The sequence below is a fragment of the Petromyzon marinus genome, assembly GCF_048934315.1.
Source record: "Petromyzon marinus isolate PM22_M1 ecotype Great Lakes invasive population chromosome 67 unlocalized genomic scaffold, UKy_Petmar_22M1.pri1.0 chr67_unloc.6, whole genome shotgun sequence".
Lineage (NCBI taxonomy): Eukaryota > Metazoa > Chordata > Hyperoartia > Petromyzontiformes > Petromyzontidae > Petromyzon > Petromyzon marinus.
In genome coordinates, this window is record NW_027422596.1 from 352,515 (window position 1) to 373,658 (window position 21,144).

Genomic DNA, 21,144 nt, shown 5'->3' on the forward strand with positions numbered 1-21,144 from the left:
CTGGAGAAGTTGCGGTCGGCGGCTGGGTGGTGGAGGTGGTGGTGGAGGTGGTGGTGGTGGTGGAGGAGGTGGTGGTGGAGGTGGTGGAGGGGGTGGTGGTGGAGGTGGTGGAGGGGGTGGTGGTGGAGGTGGTGGTGGAGGTGGTGGTGGTGGTGGAGGTGGTGGTGGTAGAGGGTGGTGGAGGTGGTGGAGATGGTGGAGGTGGCGGTGGAAGTGGTGGTGGTGGTGGTGGTGGTGGAGGTGGTGGTGGTGGTGGACATGGTGGTGGAGGGGGTGGTGGTGGAGGTGGTGGAGATGGTGCAGGTGGTGGTAGAGGTGGTGGAGATGGTGGAGGTGGTGGTGGAGGTGGTGGTGGAGGTGGTGGTGGAGATGGTGGAGGTGGTGGTGGTGGAGATGGTGGAGGTGGTGGTGGAGGAGGTGATGGTGTAGGTGGAGGTGGTGGAGGGGGTGGTGGTGGAGGTGGTGGAGATGGTGGAGGTGGCGGTGGTGGTGGAGGTGGTGGTGGTGGTGGTGGTGGAGGAGGTGGTGGTGGTGGAGATGGTGGAGGTGGTGGTGGAGGAGGTGATGGTGTAGGTGGAGGTGGTGGAGGGGGTGGTGGTGGAGGTGGTGGAGATGGTGGAGGTGGCGGTGGTGGTGGAGGTGGTGGTGGTGGAGGTGGTGGTGGAGGAGGTGGTGGAGGTGGTGGTGATGCAGGTGGTGGAGGAGGTGGTGGTGGTGGAGGTGGTGGTGGAGGTGGTGCAGGTGGTGGAGGTGGTGGAGGTGGTGGTGGTGCAGGTGGTGGAGGTGGTGGTGGTGCAGGTGGTGGTGGAGGTGGTGGTGGTGTGATGCGGTCGTGAGCGGACACTCCTCAGTGGCTCCTCCCACAGCTCGCCCGACACCGCCCACAACTCACCACCACATCCCCCCCCCCCTTTAACTCGAGACCTCTTCCTGGTCCCCCCTCCTCCTCCTTAGCCCCATCTCCTCCTCCCTCATCCTCCTACTCATACTCGTGACCTCCTCCTACTCCTCGTGACCTTTGTTGTATATGCCGGATATTGAAAATTTAATGAAAATAATAGAAAATTAAATGATGTTGGAGAAATGCGTAATTGTCCGAATTTATGTTAATTACATTAATACGAGTATCTCATTAAGTATGCACATAAATTATGCTAATTAATGAGATACTCGTATTAATGTATGCGATTATGCTAATGTAGACAGTTATGATAATTAGGCTTAGCTTCGTTGCCCAGGGTCGTATCATCAATCGGGACAAGACAATTAATTGTATGAAGTTCTGCAGGTGTGATGTAAGTATGCCAGATTAAGCTCGGCTTCGTTGTCTAGGGTTGTATTATCGATCGGGATAATACAATTAATTCTCGCTTTAACATTTACTGATTATGTCTCAGTGTGTCTATGTCAGGTCTCCAAGTTCAAATCTCACCGCAGGATACAGTTCTTATGATTAATGTTATTACGCATGAACTTAGGAAGGCGCCACTCAGAAACTTCTGGGTTAAGCAATTTTAATTTCTAAACAAAACCTTAACATATTCTTGGTTCTTTCGGTAAAGTCACGTTGAAGGGAAACAATAAAATAATGAAACGTATATGAAACAATAAAATTCTCACGACGTTTCGACTGCAACACAAGCAGTCATCATCAGGTGTTGCGGTCAAAACGTCGTGAGAATTTTATTGTCTTATATATTTTTTACTATTTTATTGTTTCCCTTCTAACGTGGTGACTTTACCGAAAGAACCAAGAATATGAATCGCTGCAGTCACGAAAGCTTTAAATCAAAACCTTAACACTCTAATATGCGAACTCTTATGCTTAGAATTGTCAACGCAGTACTCCTGGAGATGTTCCCCTCATCGATCCATTCATTTAACCCTCAATGGTCACGTTTGTTAACTGGGTAACGGTACACTCGATGATTCCTCAAGAGTAACGCGAGCGTACACGGCGAGAGGAAAAGCCCTTAAAAATTCACGCAACGATATTCATACGACGGGCAACAAAGAAACACGTCACCGAGGGTAAGAGTAGTCATCAATTAATTCACTGGTAAGTTTGTGCAATAAAAAATATAAAAAAACGAACGACTAAAATACTTCCAAAATGACCGTATCCACGTAACTCGACGGGCGGCAAGGTTCTTCGCGACCAGCTGATATCTAACGCACCACCTTAGGAACGGCAAAAACCCTTCTTGAAACACAAAGATAACTTTTTTTGGACGATCTTATCTGTCCCGATATGCGTGTTGCGTGTCTTCTTTGCCACCTGCTCAATTATTCGCGTGAAGCAGAACGCCGGGGGCGATGCGTCGTGAGGGCGCGAGGGCGTGTGGGGGGATGGTCGTACAAACGGCTTCGTTCTCGCTCTTCCCTCGGGGTGGGGGGGGGGGGGGGGGCGGCCGCAGCTTTCGGTCCACAGCCCGGGGTGGAAGAGTCCGGCACCGACGCTCGCCGCCGGCGCGCGATGATCCCGCCGTCGGATAGCGCCCGCGGCTCGTCCGCTGGCGGCCGGCGACCTGGCCCGCCGGCGCATCCTCCTCTCCCTCGCGGGTTGGCCGACCAGGCTCTTTCCCCTGCTACCGGTGGCGCGCGATCTCTCTCCCCCTCTCCGGCTCCGTGCTCTTTGGCGACGCTCGACTGCGCGTGCAGCTCGCCCGCTGGCGGCAAGCGCCCCTCGCCCGGTGGAGCAGGCTCTCTGCGATGCTGGGCCTGGTCGACGATTGGCGCTTTCCGCCTCCTTTCTCCAGGTTGATTGCTTGTCGTCGCTCGGCGCTCTTTCTTTCTCTCTCTCTCTTTTTCTTTCTTTCTTTCTCTCTCTTTCTTTCTTTCTTTCTCTCTCTCTCTCTCTTTCTTTCTTTCTTTCTCTCTCTTTCTTTCTTTCTCTCTTTCTTTCTTTCTCTCTCTCTCTCTTTCTTTCTTTCTCTCTCTCTCTCTCTCTCTCTTTCTTTCTTTCTTTCTCTCTCTCTTTTTCTTTCTTTCTTTCTTTCTCTCTCTCTCTTTTTCTTTCTTTCTTTCTCTCTCTTTCTTTCTTTCTCTCTCTCTTTTTCTTTCTTTCTTTCTCTCTCTCTCTTTCTTTCTTTCTTGCTCTCTCTCTCTCTCTTCTTCTCTCTCTCATTGCCCTCGCTCTCTCCTTGATCGTGCACGGACGCCCGCCCGCCCGCCCCGGTACTTCGGGCGCCGCGCTTTGTCGTTGCCGCTCAACTTTCGTTGCTCTTCACGAAAGTTGAGCGCTGGCCCCGGGATCGCTCGCTCTCAAAAAAAAAATCGAAAATTGTATTCGCACGCCTCTAGCAAAACCCTGACAGCTTGGCACGACGCGGCGATATCGCAATCCTCGATTCTGCAGGCGACCCGAAACACCCGGATGAATGGTGGGATGAAAGTTTCGGCGGTACTCTGCCGGTCCACGCCGAACTCAGCGACCTAACGTCATCACCTCGCCCCTCTTCTTCTCTGCGAGACAGAGCATTACCCGGAGCCTGCCCCTTAGCAAAGACTCAGCCGAGCTTAAATGTGAAATTCTCTCTCGCCTCTCTCCGCGTCTCTTGCGGGAGAGATTAAAAAAAAACAGATGCCCTCCGTCACCAGACCTCCTCGCCCCCCGCCCCCTTGTTGACCTTTGACCATTGACCGTTTTACCATCACATTTTGTTTGTTTGCATTCCCAACCCCCTCTCGTGGTCTCCCCTACTAGGGAGGGGAGGCGCTCTCCCTTCATGCGTATGTTACGGCTACCAAGTGTTTGTGTCAAATTGTTGGAAGACAAAGGCGGCCGGGGAGGCTCTGATTTCGTGGAATACATTTTTATCTGGTCTTGCGCGTTTGACCTATTTTCTCGCGTCTCTTTTGAGTTACCCCAGGGTCTAATCTCTTGCGATTGTCATTTGGTTTGTGTTTAACCAAGATCTGTAATGTCATTAGCTGCTACCTCCGGTATTTCAAGGGATTTATTAACTTTTTGCTCCCTGTCTGCATCCAGGGATCAGTGTTTATGTTGTTATTCTCGAGATCAGAGATGTCGCTTAGTTTGGACTTAAGCTTTCGTGATTGCGGGAACTCATGTACTTTGGTGCTCTTGGTAAAGTCACGTAGATAGAAAGATACAATGAGAAGTCATATAAGGAATACTGCAGTCTATAATGTCGACTTATTCTTGTAGCCAAGCTTAAACTTTTTCCGTACAATTTTTTTTATATATATCAGTTATAATGCCCGTTTGCCCCTTGTGCTCTGCGTCCGTGCCTGTGATTCTGGATATTTATACTCTTTGGTTCTATTGGGTAAAGTCACGTAGGTAAAAAATAAAGTAACAAAAATCACGACGTTTCGGCCACAACACAAGCGGCCTTCATCAGGTGAAGGGACGAGACTGTCTGGAGGGCAGCGCTGGAGTGAAAAAGCCACGCTGTCCTCCAGACAGTCTCGTCCCTTCACCTGATGAAGGCCGCTTGTGTTGTGGCCGAAACGTCGTGATTTTCGTTATATATATTTTTTTTACCTACGTGACTTTACCCAATAGAACCAGTCACGAAAGCTTCAAATCTACAATTCTGGATATTTGTTTGTGAACTGTCCAAAGCGGACACGGGCAAAGTACGGCGCCCGGGCAGTATACGGCACGTTGGGTTTTTATTATTATTAAATTAAATTTTACCTTTCCCCTGCAATGCCCCATTTCCCCCATTAGATGGCGCACTTTGCCTTGCAAGTAAAACGCTTTGCTACCTGTTAAAAGGCCGAATACTTTCGCGTAATGATTTTTAACACGTCATTTATATTTTTTAGTTCACACAAATCACTCCATCCATCTGGTTCCTGGCCCGGCCCCTCCGTCAAATTTTAGAACCCGTTGTGGCCCGCGAGTCAAGCAATTTGCCCAACCCCTGGTCCAAAGCGTCCGGGGAGGTCAAGGCATGCGGTCCTTCGGCAATCTGGAGATCCTGCAGATCATCGTCATCGTTAACCTCCCTTTGCCTCGGAGCTGATTATTTCATGGCCTTTTACGACCTCCAGGGGCTTGCGGGAGGTAGCGGCTTTGAGGGTGATTCATTTATTCATTTGATTGATTATTAATATTTAAAAAAATGGCAGAATTATTTTTAATATAAATTTTGGAAAAAAGGTCTCTACATACAACAACAACACCTCCTCGTACTCGTGACCTCCTCGTGACCTCCTCCTCCTACTCGTGACCTCCTCCTCCTACCCCTCATGACCTCCTCCTACTCGTGACCTCCTCCTACCCCTCGTGACCTCCTCCTCCTCTTACTCCTCGTGACCTCCTCCTACCCCTCGTGACCTCCTCCTCCTACCCCTCGTGACCTCCTCCTACCCCTCGTGACCTCCTCCTACACCTCGTGACCTCCTCCTACCCCTCGTGACCTCCTCCTCCTCCTACTCCTCGTGACCTCCTCCTCCTACCCCTCGTGACCTCCTCCTACACCTCGTGACCTCCTCCTCCTCCTACCCCTCGTGACCTCCTCCTCCTCCTACCCCTCGTGACCTCCTCCTACTCCTCGTGACCTCCTCCTCCTACCCCTCGTGACCTCCTCCTACTCCTCGTGACCTCCTACCCCTCGTGACCTCCTCCTCCTACACCTCGTGACCTCCTCCTCTTACCCCTCGTGACCTCCTCCTCCTACTCCTCGTGACCTCCTCCTCTTACCCCTCGTGACCTCCTCCTCCTCTTACTCCTCGTGACCTCCTCCTACTCGTGACCTCCTCCTACCTCTTGTGACCTCCTCCTACTCGTGACCTCCTCCTCCTACCCCTCGTGACCTCCTCCTACACCTCGTGACCTCCTCCTCCTATCCCTCATGACCTCCTCCTCCTACCCCTCGTGACCTCCTCCTACCCCTCGTGACCTCCTCCTACTCGTGACCTCCTACCCCTCGTGACCTCCTCCTACCCCTCGTGACCTCCTCCTACCCCTCGTGACCTCCTCCTCCTACCCCTCGTGACCTCCTCCTCTTACTCCTCGTGACCTCCTCCTACTCCTCGTGACCTCCTCCTCCTCCTACCCCTCGTGATCTCCTCCTCCTCTTACTCCTCGTGACCTCCTCCTACTCGTGACCTCCTCCTACCTCTCGTGACCTCCTCCTCCCACTCCTCGTGACCTCCTCCTCCTACACCTCGTGACCTCCTCCTCCTCTTACTCCTCGTGACCTCCTCCTACTCGTGACCTCCTCCTACCTCTCGTGACCTCCTCCTCCCACTCCTCGTGACCTCCTCCTCCTACACCTCGTGACCTCCTCCTACCCCTCGTGACCTCCTCCTCCTCCTACCCCTCGTGACCTCCTCCTCCTCCTACCCCTCGTGACCTCCTCCTCCTCTTACTCCTCGTGACCTCCTCCTACTCGTGACCTCCTCCTACCTCTTGTGACCTCCTCCTACTCGTGACCTCCTCCTCCTACCCCTCGTGACCTCCTCCTACCCCTCGTGACCTCCTCCTACCCCTCGTGACCTCCTCCTCCTACCCCTCGTGACCTCCTCCTACTCGTGACCTCCTCCTACACCTCGTGACCTCCTCCTCCTACCCCTCGTGACCTCCTCCTACTCGTGACCTCCCTCCTACCCCTCGTGACCTCCTCCTCCTACCTCTCCGTGACCTCCTCCTCCCACTCCTCGTGACCTCCTACACCTCGTGACCTCCTCCTACCCCTCGTGACCTCCTCCTCCTCCTACCGCTCGTGACCTCCTCCTCCTCCTACCCCTCGTGACCTCCTCCTCCTCTTACTCCTCGTGACCTCCTCCTACTCGTGACCTCCTCCTACCTCTTGTGACCTCCTCCTACTCGTGACCTCCTACCCCTCGTGACCTCCTCCTACACCTCGTGACCTCCTCCTCCTATCCCTCATGACCTCCTCCTCCTACCCCTCGTGACCTCCTCCTCCTACCCCTCGTGACCTCCTCCTCCTCCTCCTCCTCCTCCTCCTCCTCCCCCCACCCACCCCCCCTGGCCCAGGCGGCCTCCTCCCCCCGCAGGGCGAGGGCCGCGCCGAACTTGCGGCGGAAGTCGGGCGCGGCCCTCGCCAGGGCCTCGTTGTCCAGGTACACGGCGGGCCGCCGGGCCGCCAGGTGGTAGTGGGCCCGGCGCGGGGTCCACCCCAGGACGTGGCACAGGTAGCCGGCGACGGCCGCGGCGGCACGGCCCACGCCCGCGTTGCAGTGGACGTAGACCACGTGGCCGCCGGCCAGCAGGCCGTGGAGGATCCAGGCCGCCTGCGGGAGCACCTGGGTGCGGTCTACGGGGGGTGGGGTGGGGGGGTGGGGGGGGGTGGGGGTGGGTGGGGGGGGTGGTGGGGGGGTGGTGGGGGGGTGGGGGGAGTATGGGGGGGGTGGGGGGGATGGGGGGGTGGGTGGGGGTTGGGGGTGGGGGGGGTGCGGGAGAAGAGTCTCAAGGAGTCACGTGGAGTCACGTGGAGGAGTCTCAAGGAGTCACGTGGAGTCTCAGGGAGTCTCAAGGAGTCACGTGGAGGGAGTCTCAAGGAGTCTCAAGGAGTCACGTGGAGTCTCAGGGAGTCTCAAGGAGTCACGTGGAAGAGTCTCAAGGAGTCACGTGGAGTCTCAGGGAGTCTCAAGGAGTCACGTGGAGGGAGTCTCAAGGAGTCTCAAGGAGTCACGTGGAGTCGTCTCAAGGAGTCTCAAGGAGTCACGTGGAGTCTCAGGGAGTCACGTGGAGGAGTCTCAGGGAGTCTCAAGGAGTCTCAAGGAGTCTCAAGGAGTCACGTGGAGTCTCAAGGAGTCACGTGGAGTCGTCTCAAGGAGAATCACTAGGAGCCCCCCCTCCCCCCCTCCCCCCTCCCCCCTCCCCCCCCCCCCCCCCACTCCCCACCCCCACCCTCGGTGCTCATGTCCGCCGTGGGGAGCCAGACGTAGGCGATCCCCTCCCTGCGGCACAGCTCCTGCAAGTGGCGGGGAGCCGCCGTGCCGCCGTCGCCGGCCCCCTCGGGCGCGCACGCTCCCCAGTTGGCCTCCACGTCGCCGGCCCCCTCGGGCGCGCACGCTCCCCAGTTGGCCTCCACGTCGCCGGCCGTCTGGAGGTTGACGAGGGCCGTGGCGCCGAGGGCGGAGCGCAGCGTCACGCTCACGTGGGCGGGCACCCGCGGACACGAGCCCAGCCACAGACGCGGTAGAACTCTGGGGCGCGGGGGTGTGCGGGGGGTGCGGGGTGCGGGGTGGGGGGCAGGGCAGGGCAGGGCAGGGCAGGGCAGGGCAGGGCAGGGCAGGGCGGGGCGGGGCAGGGCAGGGCAGGGCAGGGCAGGGCGGGGTCGAGGCGGTCGTCACGGTGGGGCGGCGGCGGTAGTGGGAGGAGTCGCGTGAACGGAATGACGCGGACTCACGCGGACTCACGTGGGCTCAGGCGGACTCACGTGGACTCAGGCGGACTCACGTGGGCTCAGGCGGACTCACGTGGGCTCAGGCGGACTCACGTGGGCTCAGGCGGACTCACGCAGACTCAGGCGGACTCAGGCGGACTCATGTGGACTCACGTGGGCTCAGGCGGACTCACGTGGGCTCAGGCGGACTCACATGGGCTCAGGCGGACTCACGTGGGCTCAGGCGGACTCACGTGGGCTCAGGCGGACTCACGCGGACTCACGCGGACTCAGGCGGACTCACGCGGGCTCAGGCGGACTCACGCGGACTCACGCGGACTCACGCGGACTCATGTGGACTCACGTGGACTCACGCGGACTCACGTGGGCTCAGGCGGACTCACGTGGGCTCACGTGGACTCACGTGGACTCAGGCGGACTCAGGCGGACTCACGTGGACTCATGTGGACTCACGTGGACTCACGCGGACTCACGTGGGCTCAGGCGGACTCACGTGGACTCACGTGGACTCACGTGGACTCACGTGGACTCAGGCGGACTCACGTGGACTCACGCGGGCTCAGGTGGACTCACGCGGACTCAGGCGGACTCACGTGGACTCACGCGGACCACGCCCGGACCGCGCGCGGCACCTGGAGTAGTGCATGGAGTGCCGCTCGGCGATGTGCCGGTAGAAGGCCGTCGTGTGCCTCCACTCGTCCGTGTGGCCGCCCTCCTCGATCCAGTGGCCGATGGGGAGGCAAACGACACCGTCCACCAGCGCCTCCGCCAGCTCCTCCGCGTCGAGACTCTGGCGGTTGTGAGCCGGTCCGCAGCCTGAGAGGGTCACGGGGTCGCGGGTCAGGGTCAGGGCCAGTGGGGTAGTGACGACGTCATCGGGGGGGGGTCACAGCAGGGTCACGAGGTCGCGGGTCAGGGTCAGGGCCAGTGGGGTAGTGACGACGTCATCGGTGTCACAGCAGGGTCACGGGGTCAGTGTCAGGGTGAGGACCAGTGGAGAGGCTATTGTTATCACTCTGCATTGCGATGTGTCTCTCACCTAGAGCAGGCTATTGTTATCATTCTGCATTGATGTGTGTCTCTCACCTGGAGCAGGCTATTGTTATCACTCTGTATTGTCATGTGTCTCTCTCACCTGGAGCAGGTTATTGTTATCACTCTGTATTGTCATGTGTCTCTCTCACCTGGAGCAGGCTATTGTTATCACTCTGTATTGTCATGTGTCTCTCTCACCTAGAGCAGGCTATTGTTATCACTCTGTATTGTCATGTGTCTCTCTCACCTGGAGCAGGCTATTGTTATCACTCTGCATTGTGATGTGTCTCTCTCACCTGGAGCAGGCTATTGTTATCATTCTGCATTTTGATGTGTCTCGCTCACCTAGAGCAGGCTATTGTTATCACTCTGCATTGTGATGCTTCTCTCTCACTTGGAGCAGGCTATTGTTATCACTCTGCATTGTGATGCGTCTCTCTCACCTGGAGAAGCTATTGTTATCACTCTGCATTGCGATGTGTCTCTCTCACCTGGAGCAGGCTATTGTTATCACTCTGTATTGTGATGTCTCTCTCACCTGGAGCAGGCTATTGTTATCACTCTGTATTGTGATGTCTCTCTCACCTGGAGCAGGTTATTGTTATCACTCTGCATTGTGATGTCTCTCTCACCTGGAGCAGGCTATTGTTATCACTCTGTATTGTGATGTGTCTCTCACCTGGAGCAGGCTATTGTTATCACTCTGCATTGTGATGTGTCTCTCTCACCTGGAGAGGCTATTGTTATCATCCTGCATTGTGATGTGTCTCTCTCACCTGGAGAAGATATTGTTATCACTCTGCATTGTGATGCGTCTCTCTCACCTGGAGAAGATATTGTTATCATCCTGTATTGTGATTTTTCTCTCGCACTCTCTTCCCCACCCCCCCCCACCCCCCGTGGATCCTTGAACAGACTGTTAGGGGAGAAGTGTTGCTAGTGAGTAGCAGTACCTCGGGTGTGGTGACGTTACTGCTCCTCATCATCACTACACCTCATCACAACCACCGCCGTTCGTCACTAAGTGGCGGTGACGTCACCTGTCAAAGCCACGTGAAGTGACGCAGACCCAGCAGGTGCCACGGGTCGACTGACTGAGTTGACTGGCTGATGCACAACCAGCTGTGCCCCCGATTGTGCCAACTTGCTGTGTTTTAGCCACCCGGCGCTCCGCTCGTTGTTGTGAGCGTCGCTCCTCTGCTCTACATTTTTGTTGGTGGGCGACTGCCTCCAACTGCCCAGCAGCAGCAGCTGCAGCGTCCTTCACGAGCATCCTCCTCCACAGAGGCCGATCTTGACACCGCTGGTACCGCTCATCGGCAAGTCCACTCAGCTCCACGTCCTTCTGTACCACATCACTCCATCTCTTCTCTACCCTGTGCCTCGCCCGTTTAGCTCCCTATATCCGGCCAAAAAAAGCTGTTTCGGCATGCGGTGGCTGGGCATGCGGGCTACATGACCCAGCCAAAGCAACCTTGCCTGTCGGAGCTCACCAATGGGACCTTGCCCAGATCTTTCAAGGATTTGTGAGCTCCTCACACAATCCAGCCTGCAGGTTAAACCCAGGATGGATCGTAGGCAGGCCAGCCTAAATGTTTTTCACCGGCGAAAATGTTCCATTAGGGGGGTCCACGTTTCGCAAGCGTAGAGAAGGGAGGGAATGACCGTGGCCAAGAAGACCTGAAGCTTAGTGCGGAGCGACAGACCAGGTAGCTTCCACACAGCAGCGTTACACAACCGATGAAAAGATATTGCCGCTCGACTCATTCGGAGTGAGACCTCTGCTGTTAAACTGGAGCCGGTCATAAGCACACTGCCCAGGTATGGGAAACTCTCCACTCTCTCCACAACTGCCCCATCACCGATTGGGAGTTGTGGGGGTGGAGTGTCCGATGGTACAAAATACCCAGGCAGGTGCTTAGTTTTGGTGGGGCTGATGGTAAGGCCCATCTCTTAGTGGCACGCTCCAGTCTCAGCAGCAGCGTCTCCAACTCCTCCTCTGAATGAGCAGCTATTAACAAATCATCGGCATACATAACGTGGTTGAGCAATAGGGAGCCATCCCTTTACCGCACCCGGGCATCGATAAGCCTCCCATTATATCTGTACCAAATGGAGATTCCCCCAGTACAGCTATTGAAGGCTTCACGAACTACGTGGTCGAAATAGATGTTAAAAAATGTGGGAGACAGAGGACATCCCCGTCGCACCCCAAGGTGAACAGAGAATGGCTTCGACTCCTGGCCACGTAGTTTTACACGGGCCCGCTCACCATCATGAAGGTCCTTAATGATCGTGAGCAGAGAGCCAGGGACTCCGAAAGCATGAAGAACAACTCATAGCCCAGGCCTACTGATGGTATCATAGGCCTTGACTAGGTCAATAAAGCAGAGATGTAGGTCTTGTTGGAATTCCCTACACCTCTGCTGTAGCAAACGGACAGAAAATATGGCATCTGTGCAGGACCACCCTGGCCTGAAACCGCATTGGGGCTCCGCAAGCCTCTCCTCAGCGTGCTTGGCAAGGCGATGCTGAATAATCCTTGCCAGGACCTTTCCAGGCACACTGAGGAGTGAGATGCCCCAGTAGTTGTCTCAGTCTGTGCGGTCCCCCTTCTTAAAAAGGGGGACCACCAGGGCATCCTTTCAATCCTGCTGAATCTGTCCAGTTGTCCAAAGTGTTATTATGATGCTATATAGGGCAGTCTGCACATAAACGCTACCCTCCCTCAGCATTTCGTTTGGGAGATCATGACCCAACCGGGCATTAAAGTCACCCAACAGGATGACTGTATCCTGAGGAGCTACCACCTGTGACAGGAGGTCATAGAAGGCATCTGACTAATTGGCCTTGCCTGTATCCCTCCACTGGTCAACTTCCGTGGTGCCACAAGTTATCACCACCACACCTCGCCTCTGGTTCATGGGGAGATGAGCCCAGAGTTACCTGGGGCTTACAGCTTCCCACACCTCACCGCCACGCTCCCACGCCCCCTTCATTCTTCCGTTCAGAAGAAGAGCCACTCCCTGTTGTTCGGCAGTCTCCTGCCCCGAGTAGAGGACTGTCCACCCCTCATGGTGGCAGGGGCCAGAGCCGGTCCACCGGACCTCCATAAATGCCACAGAGATCCGGGCGGTACCGGTCCAGCTCCCGACAGAGGATTGGCAGCCTCTCCTCCGTTGGAACATTCCACGTGGCCACCCGCAGTGGCTTTAAAAAAAATAAAAAATGTTTCTGGAGGAATCCACAAGGGTAAGGATTCACCAGATGGGGTTTGGCCCGGAGACGTCATGGACGCCTGTCCCCCCGGGGCCTCTGGCACAAGCTTGTTAAGTAGATATTTCAGACGTGGTATTGTGGTAATGTATTGAATGTGGAGGGGTTTTACCAGCCACTCGCACCCATCCAGAGCCCTCCTTTGGCCGCTGTGGTGGTGGCTACAGATGCCATGACGGGAATGGCCAATCGGAATTTGTCCTCCCGCCCCGCTCCATGGCCGGGCTGCTCACCGCAGTGTTACCGTTCCGGCACCAGCGAGGAGGGAAGGGATTGTGATTGCCGGACACGCCTCACCACCACCACGCACGCCTCACCACCACCACCACCACGCCTCACCACCACCACGCCTCACCACCACCACCACCACCACGCCTCACCACCACCACCACCACCACGCCTCACCACCACCACCACCACCACGCCTCACCACCACCACCACCACGCCTCACCACCACCACCACAACCACCGCCACACCTCACCACCACCACCACCACGCCTCACCACCACCACCACCACGCCTCACCACCACTACCACAACCACCGCCTCACCACCACCACCACCACCACGCCTCACCACCACCACCACCACGCCTCACCACCACCACCACCACCACGCCTCACCACCACCACGCCTCACCACCACCACCACCACCACGCCTCACCACCACCACCACCACCACGCACCTTCCCACACGACCCGCCCCGGGGCGCTCTCCTCCGTCTTGATGAACTTGTAGGAGAACTCCAGCGGAGTCTTCCTCTCCACTCCCTCCTCCCTCTCCTCCTCCTCCTCCTCGTCCATCTCCACGTCCCCCCAGAAGAAGGATGGCTCCAGCGACGAGGCGTCGCCGTGCGTGGACGCCGCGGCGAGGGGCGCGGCCCCGCGGGGGTCCCAGGCGCCCAGCTCTGCCCGCGAGCCGCACGCCCAGAGGCGGCAGCCCGGACCGACCGTGCACACCACGCCCAAGCGGTAGCGCATGGCCGCTGAAGCTGCTGCTGCCCCTGCTGCTGCTGCTGCCCCTCCTGCTGCTGCTGCCCCTAGTGCTGCTGCTGCCCCTCCTGCTGCTGCTGCCCCTCCTGCTGCTGCTGCTGCCCCTCCTGCTGCTGCTGCTGCCCCTCCTGCTGCTGCTGCCCCTAGTGCTGCCCCTACCGCTGCTGCTGCGCCCCCTAGTGCTGCCGCTGCTGCTGCCCCTCCTGCTGCTGCTGCCCCTGCTGCTGCCCCGGCTGCTGCTGACCCTGCTGCTGCCCCTCCTACTGTTGCTGCTGTCCCCCCTAGTGCTGCCCCTCCTGCTGCTGCTGCCCCTGCTGCTGCTGCCCCTGCTGCCGCTGCTGCTGCTGCCCCTCTTGCTGCTGCCCCGGCTGCTGCTGCTCCTGCTGCTGCTGTCCCTCCTGCTGCTGCTGCCCCTCCTACTGCTGCTGCTGTCCCCCCTAGTGCTGCCCCTCTTGCTGCTGCTGCCGCTCCTGCTGCTGCCCCTCCTGCTGCTGCCCCTGCTGCTGCTGCTGCTCCTGCTGCTGCTGTCCCTCCTGCTGCTGCTGCCCCTCCTACTGCTGCTGCTGTCCCCCCTAGTGCTGCCCCTCCTGCTGCTGCTGCCCCTCCTGCTGCTGCTGCCCCCCCTGCTGCCCCTCCTGCTGCTGCCCCTCCTGCTGCTGCCCCTACTGCTGCACCACCACAGCCCCTCCTACTGCCCCTGCTGCTACCAGAGCCCCTGCTGCTGCTGCTGCCCCTTATGCTGATGGTGCTTGTCCACTACCACCACCACCGTCCCTGCTGCTACTGCTGCTGCCCTCGCTGCCCCTGCTGCTGCTGGTGCTGCCGATGCCGCTGATGCTCCTGCAGCTGCACACGCAGCCAGAGCGTAAACAACAACACAAACAACACAAACAACAACACAAACAACACAAACAACAACACAAACAACAACAAGAACAACACAAACAACAACACAAACAACAACAACACAAACAACAACAACAACACAAACAACAACAACAACACAAACAACAACACAAACAACAACACAAACAACAACAACAACCGTCATTCCCACTACGTGACAAGGTGAACACGTGGAGGTTATCACGTGACAAGGTGTACACGTGGAGGCTATCACGTGACAAGGTGAACACGTGGAGGCTATCACGTGACAAGGTGAACACGTCGAGGCTATCACGTGACAAGGTGAACACGTGGAGGCTATCACGTGACAAGGTGACCACGTGGAGGCTATCACGTGACAAGGTGAACACGTCAAGGCTATCACGTGACAAGGTGAACACGTGGAGGCTATCACGTGACAAGGTGAACACGTGGAGGCTATCACGTGACAAGGTGAACACGTGGAGGCTATCACGTGCGCATGAGTGTGAGGGTGAGTGAGTTGATGAGTGGAGGGGTGAGTGAGTGAATGAGTGAGTGAGGGGGTGAGTGAGTGAGTTGATGAGTGAGGGGGTGAGTGAGTGTATGAGTGAGGGGGTGAGTGGGTGAGTGAGTGAATGAGTGAGTGAGTGGGTGAGTGCGTGAGTGAGTGAATGAGTGAGTGAGTTGATGAGTGAGGGGGTGAGTGAGTGAATGAGTGAGTGAGGTGGTGAGTGAGTGAGTGGGTGAGTGAGTGGGTGAGTGGGTGAGTGAGTAAGTTGATGAGTGAGTGGGTGAGTGAGTGGGTGAGTGAGTGAGTTGATGAGTGATTGGGTGAGTTGATGAATGAGTGGGTGAGTGAGTTCTTGAGTGAGTTGATGAGTGAGTGGGTGAGTGAGTTGATGAATGAATGAATGGTGAGTAAGTGGGTGAGTGAGTGGATGAGTGGGTGAGTTGGTGAGTGAGATGATGAATGAGTGGGTGAGTGAGTGGATGACTGAGCGAGTTGATGAGTGGATGAGTTTATGAGTGAGTGGGTGATTGAGCGAATTAATGACTGAGTTGGTGAGTGAGTTAATGAGTGAGGGGGTGAATGAGTGGTTGGGTTAGTGATTTGATGAGTGAGGGGGTGAGTGAGTAAGTTGATGAATGGGTGTGTGTATAGATGCGTAGGTAAGTGGGTGTGTTGGTGGGTGATTGCTGTAGGTGAGTAGGTGAGTGCTGTGTTGGTGAGTGTGTTGGCTGGGTCACGTAGCCCGCATGTCCAGCCACCGCATGCCCAAGCATGTTTGGCCGCATAGAGGGAGCTAAACGGGCACGACACGGGCTAGAGAAGAGATGGAGCTGATGGGTGAGTGAGTGGGTGACACGGGCTAGAGAAGAGATGGAGCTGATGGGTGAGTGAGTGGGTGACACGGGCTAGAGAAGAGATGGAGCTGATGTGGTACGGAAGGATGTGGAGCTGAGTGGACTTGCCGATGAGCGGTACCAGCGGTGTCAAGATCGGCCTCTGTGGAGGAGGAGGAGGCTCGTGAAGGACGCTGCTGCTGCTGCTTCTGGGCAGTAGGAGGCAGTCGCTCTCTAACAACAACGGAGGGCAGAGGAGCGATGCTCACAACAACGGGTGGAGCGCCAGGTAGCTAAAACACAGCAATTTGGCAGAATAGGGGGGTACAGCTGGTGGTGCATCTACCGGTCGTCTCAGTCGGTCAACCCGTGGCACCTGCTGGGTCTGTCCCGTGAACTCCTCCTGCACCTAGCCTGGCACAGTAGGGGGGTATAGCTGGTGGTGCATCTACCGGTCATCTCAGTCGGCCAACCCCGTGGCACCTGCTGGGTCTGTCCCGTGACCTCCTCCTGCACCTAGCCTGGCACAGTAGGGGGGTTACAGCTGGTGGTGCAGCTACCGATCATCTCAGTCGGCCAACCCCGTGGCACCTGCTGGGTCTGTCACGTGACCTCCCCGTGCCAGCGGCGAGCCTTGGACGCTTCACGTGATAGCCTAAAGTGGTGCACCTAGCCTGGCACGGGCGCCGCGGTGACGTCACACCGTCGCCAAGTGGCGAATGGCGACGGTGTTGGGATTGGCTTGGGGAGGCCTTCATCCAGCGGTGGATCGATCCTGGCCCTGATGATGGATAATTATTTGATCACCTGCAATTAGTTGATCTGACGACAATAATTATTATAAGTCGGAAGTTGGTGTGAGGAGCGGTGGGTGTAGTGGTTAGCGCTACGCTGCGCTACGAAACCCGGCGACCCGAGTTCGATTCCCGCTCACGGCCACCAACACCACCGGTGACGATTATCTGAACCGGTCCTGGGCCTCCCCTAGGTCGACTCGGCCTCAAACGAGTCGCTGGTGTAGCGGTGTGTAGTGAACATCGCCACCGGGGGAGACAAAGGCGGCCGGGCGTGGTGCTGGTAGCCACCCACCCCCTCGTGTGCCACAGTGCCGGTAGCCTTCACAGCACTTGCCCCTACAGCCTGCTAGAGGCTACACGGGGGACCTTTGTCTGTGTCTACCTTCACAGGTGCTGCTGCTACTCGCTACTCACAGCACTTGCCCCTACAGCCTGTTAGAGGCTACACGGGGGATCTTTGTCTGTGTCTACCTTCACAGGTGCTGCTGCTACTCGCTACTCACAGCACTTGCCCCTACAGCCTGTTAGAGGCTACATGGGGGAACTTTGTCTGTGTCTACCTTCACAGGTGCTGCTGCTACTCGCTACTCACAGCACTTGCCCCTACAGTCTGTTAGAGGCTACATGGGGGAATTTTGTCTGTGTCTACCTTCACAGGTGCTGCTGCTACTCGCTACTAACAGCACTTGCCCCTACAGCCTGTTAGAGGCTACACGGGGGACCTTTGTCTGTGTCTACCTTCACAGGTGCCGCTCGCTAACAGCACTTGCCCCCACAGTCTGTTAGAGGCTACACGGGGGACCTTTGTCTGTGTCTACCTTCACAGGTGCCGCTCGCTAACAGCACTTGCCCCTACAGCCTGTTAGAGGCTACACGGGGGACCTTTGTCTGTGTCTACCTTCACAGGTGCTGCTGCTACTCACAGCACTTGCCCCTACAGCCTGTTAGAGGCTACACGGGAGAGCTTTGTCTTTGTTAGCACGTGTTTGTGTGTGGTGTGTGTCTGTGTGCGTGTGTGGTGTGTGTCTGTGTGCGTGATGTTTCTGTGTGTGTGTGTGTCTGGGTGTGTGTGGTGTGTATCTGTGTGTGTCTGTGTGTGTCTGAGTGTGTGTGGTGTGTATCTGTTTGTGTCTGTGTGTGTGTGGTGTGCGTCTGTGTGTGTGGTGTGTGTCTGTGTGTGCCTGTGTGTGTCTGAGTGTGTGTGGTGTGTATCTGTGTGTGTCTGTGTGTGTGGTGTGTGTCTGTGTGTGTGGTGTATGTGTGTGTGGTGTGTGTGTGTGTGTGTATGTGTGTGTCTGTTGTGTGTGTGTGTGGTGTGTCTGTGTGTGTGTGGTGTGTGTGCGGTGTGTGTGTATGTATGTGTGTGGTGTGTGTCTGTGTGTGTGGTGTGTGTCTGTGTGTGTGTGGTATGTGTCTGTGTGTGTGTGGTGTGTGTATGTGTGTGTATGTGTGTGGTGTGTGTGTGTGTGGTGTGTGTCTGTGTGGTGTGTGTGGTGTGTCTGTGTGTGTGTGTGGTGTGTGTATGTGTGTGTATGTGTGTGGTGTGTATGTATGTATGTGTGTGTGGTGTGTATGTGTGTATGTATGTGGTGTGTGTATGTATGTGTGTGTGGTGTGTGTATGTGTGTGTGGTGTGTGTATGTGTGTGTGGTGTGTGTATGTATGTATGTGTGTGTGGTGTGTATGTGTGTATGTATGTGGTGTGTATGTATGTGTGTGTGGTGTGTGTATGTGTGTGTGGTGTGTGTGTATGTGTGTGTGGTGTGTGTATGTATGTATGTGTGTGTGGTGTGTATGTGTGTATGTATGTGGTGTGTGTATGTATGTGTGTGTGGTGTGTGTATGTGTGTGTGGTGTGTGTGTATGTGTGTCTGTGGGTGTGTGGTGTGTGTATGTGTGGGTATGTGTGTGGTGTGTGCCTGTGTGTGTCTGAGTGTGTGTGGTGTGTATCTGTGTGTGTCTGTGTGTGTGGTGTGTGTATGTGTGTGTGGTGTGTGTATGTGTGTGTGGTGTGTGTCTGTGTGTGTATGTGTGTGTGGTGTGTGCGTGTGTGTGTGGTGTGTATCTGTGTGTGTCTGTGTGTGTGGTGTGTGTATGTGTGTGTGGTGTGTGTCTGTGTGTGTATGTGTGGTGTGTGCGTGTGTGTGTGGTGTGTGCGTGTGGGTTCTAAGCTATTTCGAGACGTCAACAACACGTGATCTCGCCAATCCAGGGGTGGGAACAGAGGGGGCAGGGTAGGGGGCAGAGGGGCAGGGAGGGGGCAGAGGGGCAGGGAGGGGGCAGAGGGGGCAGGGATGGGGCAGAGGGGGCAGAGGGGGCAGGGGCAGAGGGGGCAGGGGAGGGGGCAGAGGGGGCAGAGGGGGCAGGGGAGGGGGCAGGGGAGGGGGCAGAGGGGTCACGGAGGGGGCAGAGGGGGCAGGGGGCAGAGGGGGCAGGGGAGGGGGCAGAGGGGGCAGAGGGGGCAGGGGAGGGGGCAGGGGAGGGGGCAGAGGGGTCACGGAGGGGGCAGAGGGGGCAGGGGAGGGGGCAGCAGAGCGAGAGGGACAGAGGGAGGGAGCGGGTTCAGGCTACGAACCGGAGCGACAGACGCCACGCGGCACCACCCCGCTGCAGGATTGTGCGCGAGTAGCCGAATCGAAATCGCGACCGTGGATCGCGATGCCTCCTCCATCGCGACTTTTGGAATCGATCGCGATGCCAGCCCCGGCTATAAATAACAATACGGCATTTGGGGCCGTCCATAAATGACGTCACGCGATTTTGGACGATTTTTGACCCCCCCTCAAATATGACGTCACAAAAAGTCAGACCCCCTCCCTCAAGTATGACGTCACAAAGAGTCAGACCACCCCCTCTCAAATATGACGTCACAAAAAGTCAGACCCCCCCTCAAATATGACGTCACAAAAAGTCAGACCCCCCCTCAAATATGACGTCGCAAAAATTTAGACCCCCCTTAAATATGACGTCACAAAAAGTTAGACCCCCCCTCAAATATGACGTCAAAAAAAGTTAGACCCCCCCCCCTCAAATATGACGTCACAAAAAGTTAGACCCCCCTCAAATATGACGTCACAAAAAGTTTGACCCACCATTAAATATGACGTCACAAAAATTTAGACCCTCCCCTTAAATATGACGTCACAAAAAGTTAGACCCCCCCCTTAAATATGACGTCAAAAAAGTTAGACCCCCCTCAAATATGACGTCACAAAGCTCTGCCCCCCCCCCCAAAAAAAAAAATATAAAACATGGTTCAAATCCCTTTAAACTATTGTCATTGTAGTTGTGTATTTAACGTGGCGCTGTTGCAGGAGAAAACATTTATATATAAAAAAGTATATTTATTTAAGTAGAACGTGTTGCGTCAATATTTATTTATTTAAAGTTGCGCAATTTTTACGTGACGTCACGTTTCTCAACATCCCTCCCACCCCCTTCCCCCCCACCCTCGTCACGCACCGTCACAAATGTCTGACTCCTCCCCCACCCCACACACACACCCCTAGGTGCGTGACGTCATATATGGACAACCCTTTAACAAGCGATCGCCATCGCTCCTGGCGTCGCGATTCGAACGTCGGTATAGCTTGTTGTTGTTGTTATTCTCTCAGAGAGGCTCACCGACGCGGTCTTCACGGGAAGACGCAGAGGCTTTTGGCGAATTCCTGCGGCCGGGAAAGTCAACGTTCCATCAATAGATCGTCGCCGTAGATCTTCAGAAGCAATGTGACACCCTTTACATTATTGAGACCTCCTTTGCCAGTAACTGGATATCGTAAATAGGTTTTCACCCTTTTAACTGGCACAAAAAAAACCTGACACCTTTATTCAAGGCATCATGTCTGCAATAACCACAACACAAGCAGTCAAAATGCAAACAAAAAAAAGACAACTCTGATAATAATATTGGCACTGGGTGGCCCAAAAGTCAGGACACATAGGGGTTGTTATTGTACAGGGTGGCCCAAAAGTCAGGACACATAGGGGTTGTTATTGTACAGGGTGGCCCAAAAGTCAGGTCACATAGGGGTTGTTATTGTACAGGGTGGCCCAAAAGTCAGGTCACATAGGGGTTGTTATTGTACAGGGTGGCCCAAAAGTCAGGTCACATAGGGGTTGTTATTGTACAGGGTGGCCCAAAAGTCAGGACACATAGGGGTTGTTATTGTACAGGGTGGCCCAAAAGTCAGGACACATAGGGGTTGTTATTGTACAGGGTGGCCCAAAAGTCAGGACACATAGGGGTTGTTATTGTACAGGGTGGCCCAAAAGTCAGGACACATAGGGGTTGTTATTGTACAGGGTGGTCCAAAAGTCAGGTCACATAGGGGTTGTTATTGTACAGGGTGGCCCAAAAGTCAGGTCACATAGGGGTTGTTATTGTACAGGGTGGCCCAAAAGTGAGGACACATAGGGGTTGTTATTGTACAGGGTGGCCCAAAAGTCAGGACACATAGGGGTTGTTATTGTACAGGG

At 55.9% G+C, this 21,144-nt stretch overlaps 1 protein-coding gene and 1 long non-coding RNA gene across 2 annotated transcripts; both read right to left on the reverse strand.

Moving 5' to 3' along the window:
- Positions 1-3,427: 3,427 nt before the first annotated feature.
- Positions 3,428-13,740, reverse strand: EPM2A (EPM2A glucan phosphatase, laforin). Its single transcript, XM_032944848.2, has 5 exons — positions 13,351-13,740; positions 8,984-9,167; positions 7,853-8,151; positions 6,909-7,256; positions 3,428-3,465 (listed from the first exon to the last, which is right to left on the reverse strand). The coding sequence occupies exons 1-5, from the start codon at positions 13,643-13,645 to the stop codon at positions 3,428-3,430; spliced, it is 1,164 nt and encodes a 387-aa protein (XP_032800739.2). The 5' UTR covers positions 13,646-13,740.
- Positions 13,741-14,262: 522 nt separating this feature from the next.
- LOC142907978 (uncharacterized) lies at positions 14,263-19,352 on the reverse strand. The gene is made up of 3 exons (XR_012931439.1): positions 19,241-19,352; positions 15,998-16,102; positions 14,263-14,503 (listed from the first exon to the last, which is right to left on the reverse strand). It is a non-coding gene; the product is annotated as an uncharacterized LOC142907978 (long non-coding RNA).
- Between the last annotated feature and the right edge of the window lie 1,792 nt (positions 19,353-21,144).

Coding starts and splice junctions, on each gene's coding strand:
- EPM2A (XM_032944848.2), bottom strand. CDS start 13,645: ATGCGCTACCGCTTGGGCGTGGTGTGCACGGTCGGTCCGGGCTGCCGC. Junction 7,257..7,852: donor GGCGGACATGAGCACCGAGG/GTGGGGGTGGGG, acceptor CACCCCCCGTAG/ACCGCACCCAGGTGCTCCCG. Junction 3,466..6,908: donor GGAGGAGGAGGTCACGAGGG/GTAGGAGGAGGA, acceptor TCTGTCTCGCAG/AGAAGAAGAGGGGCGAGGTG.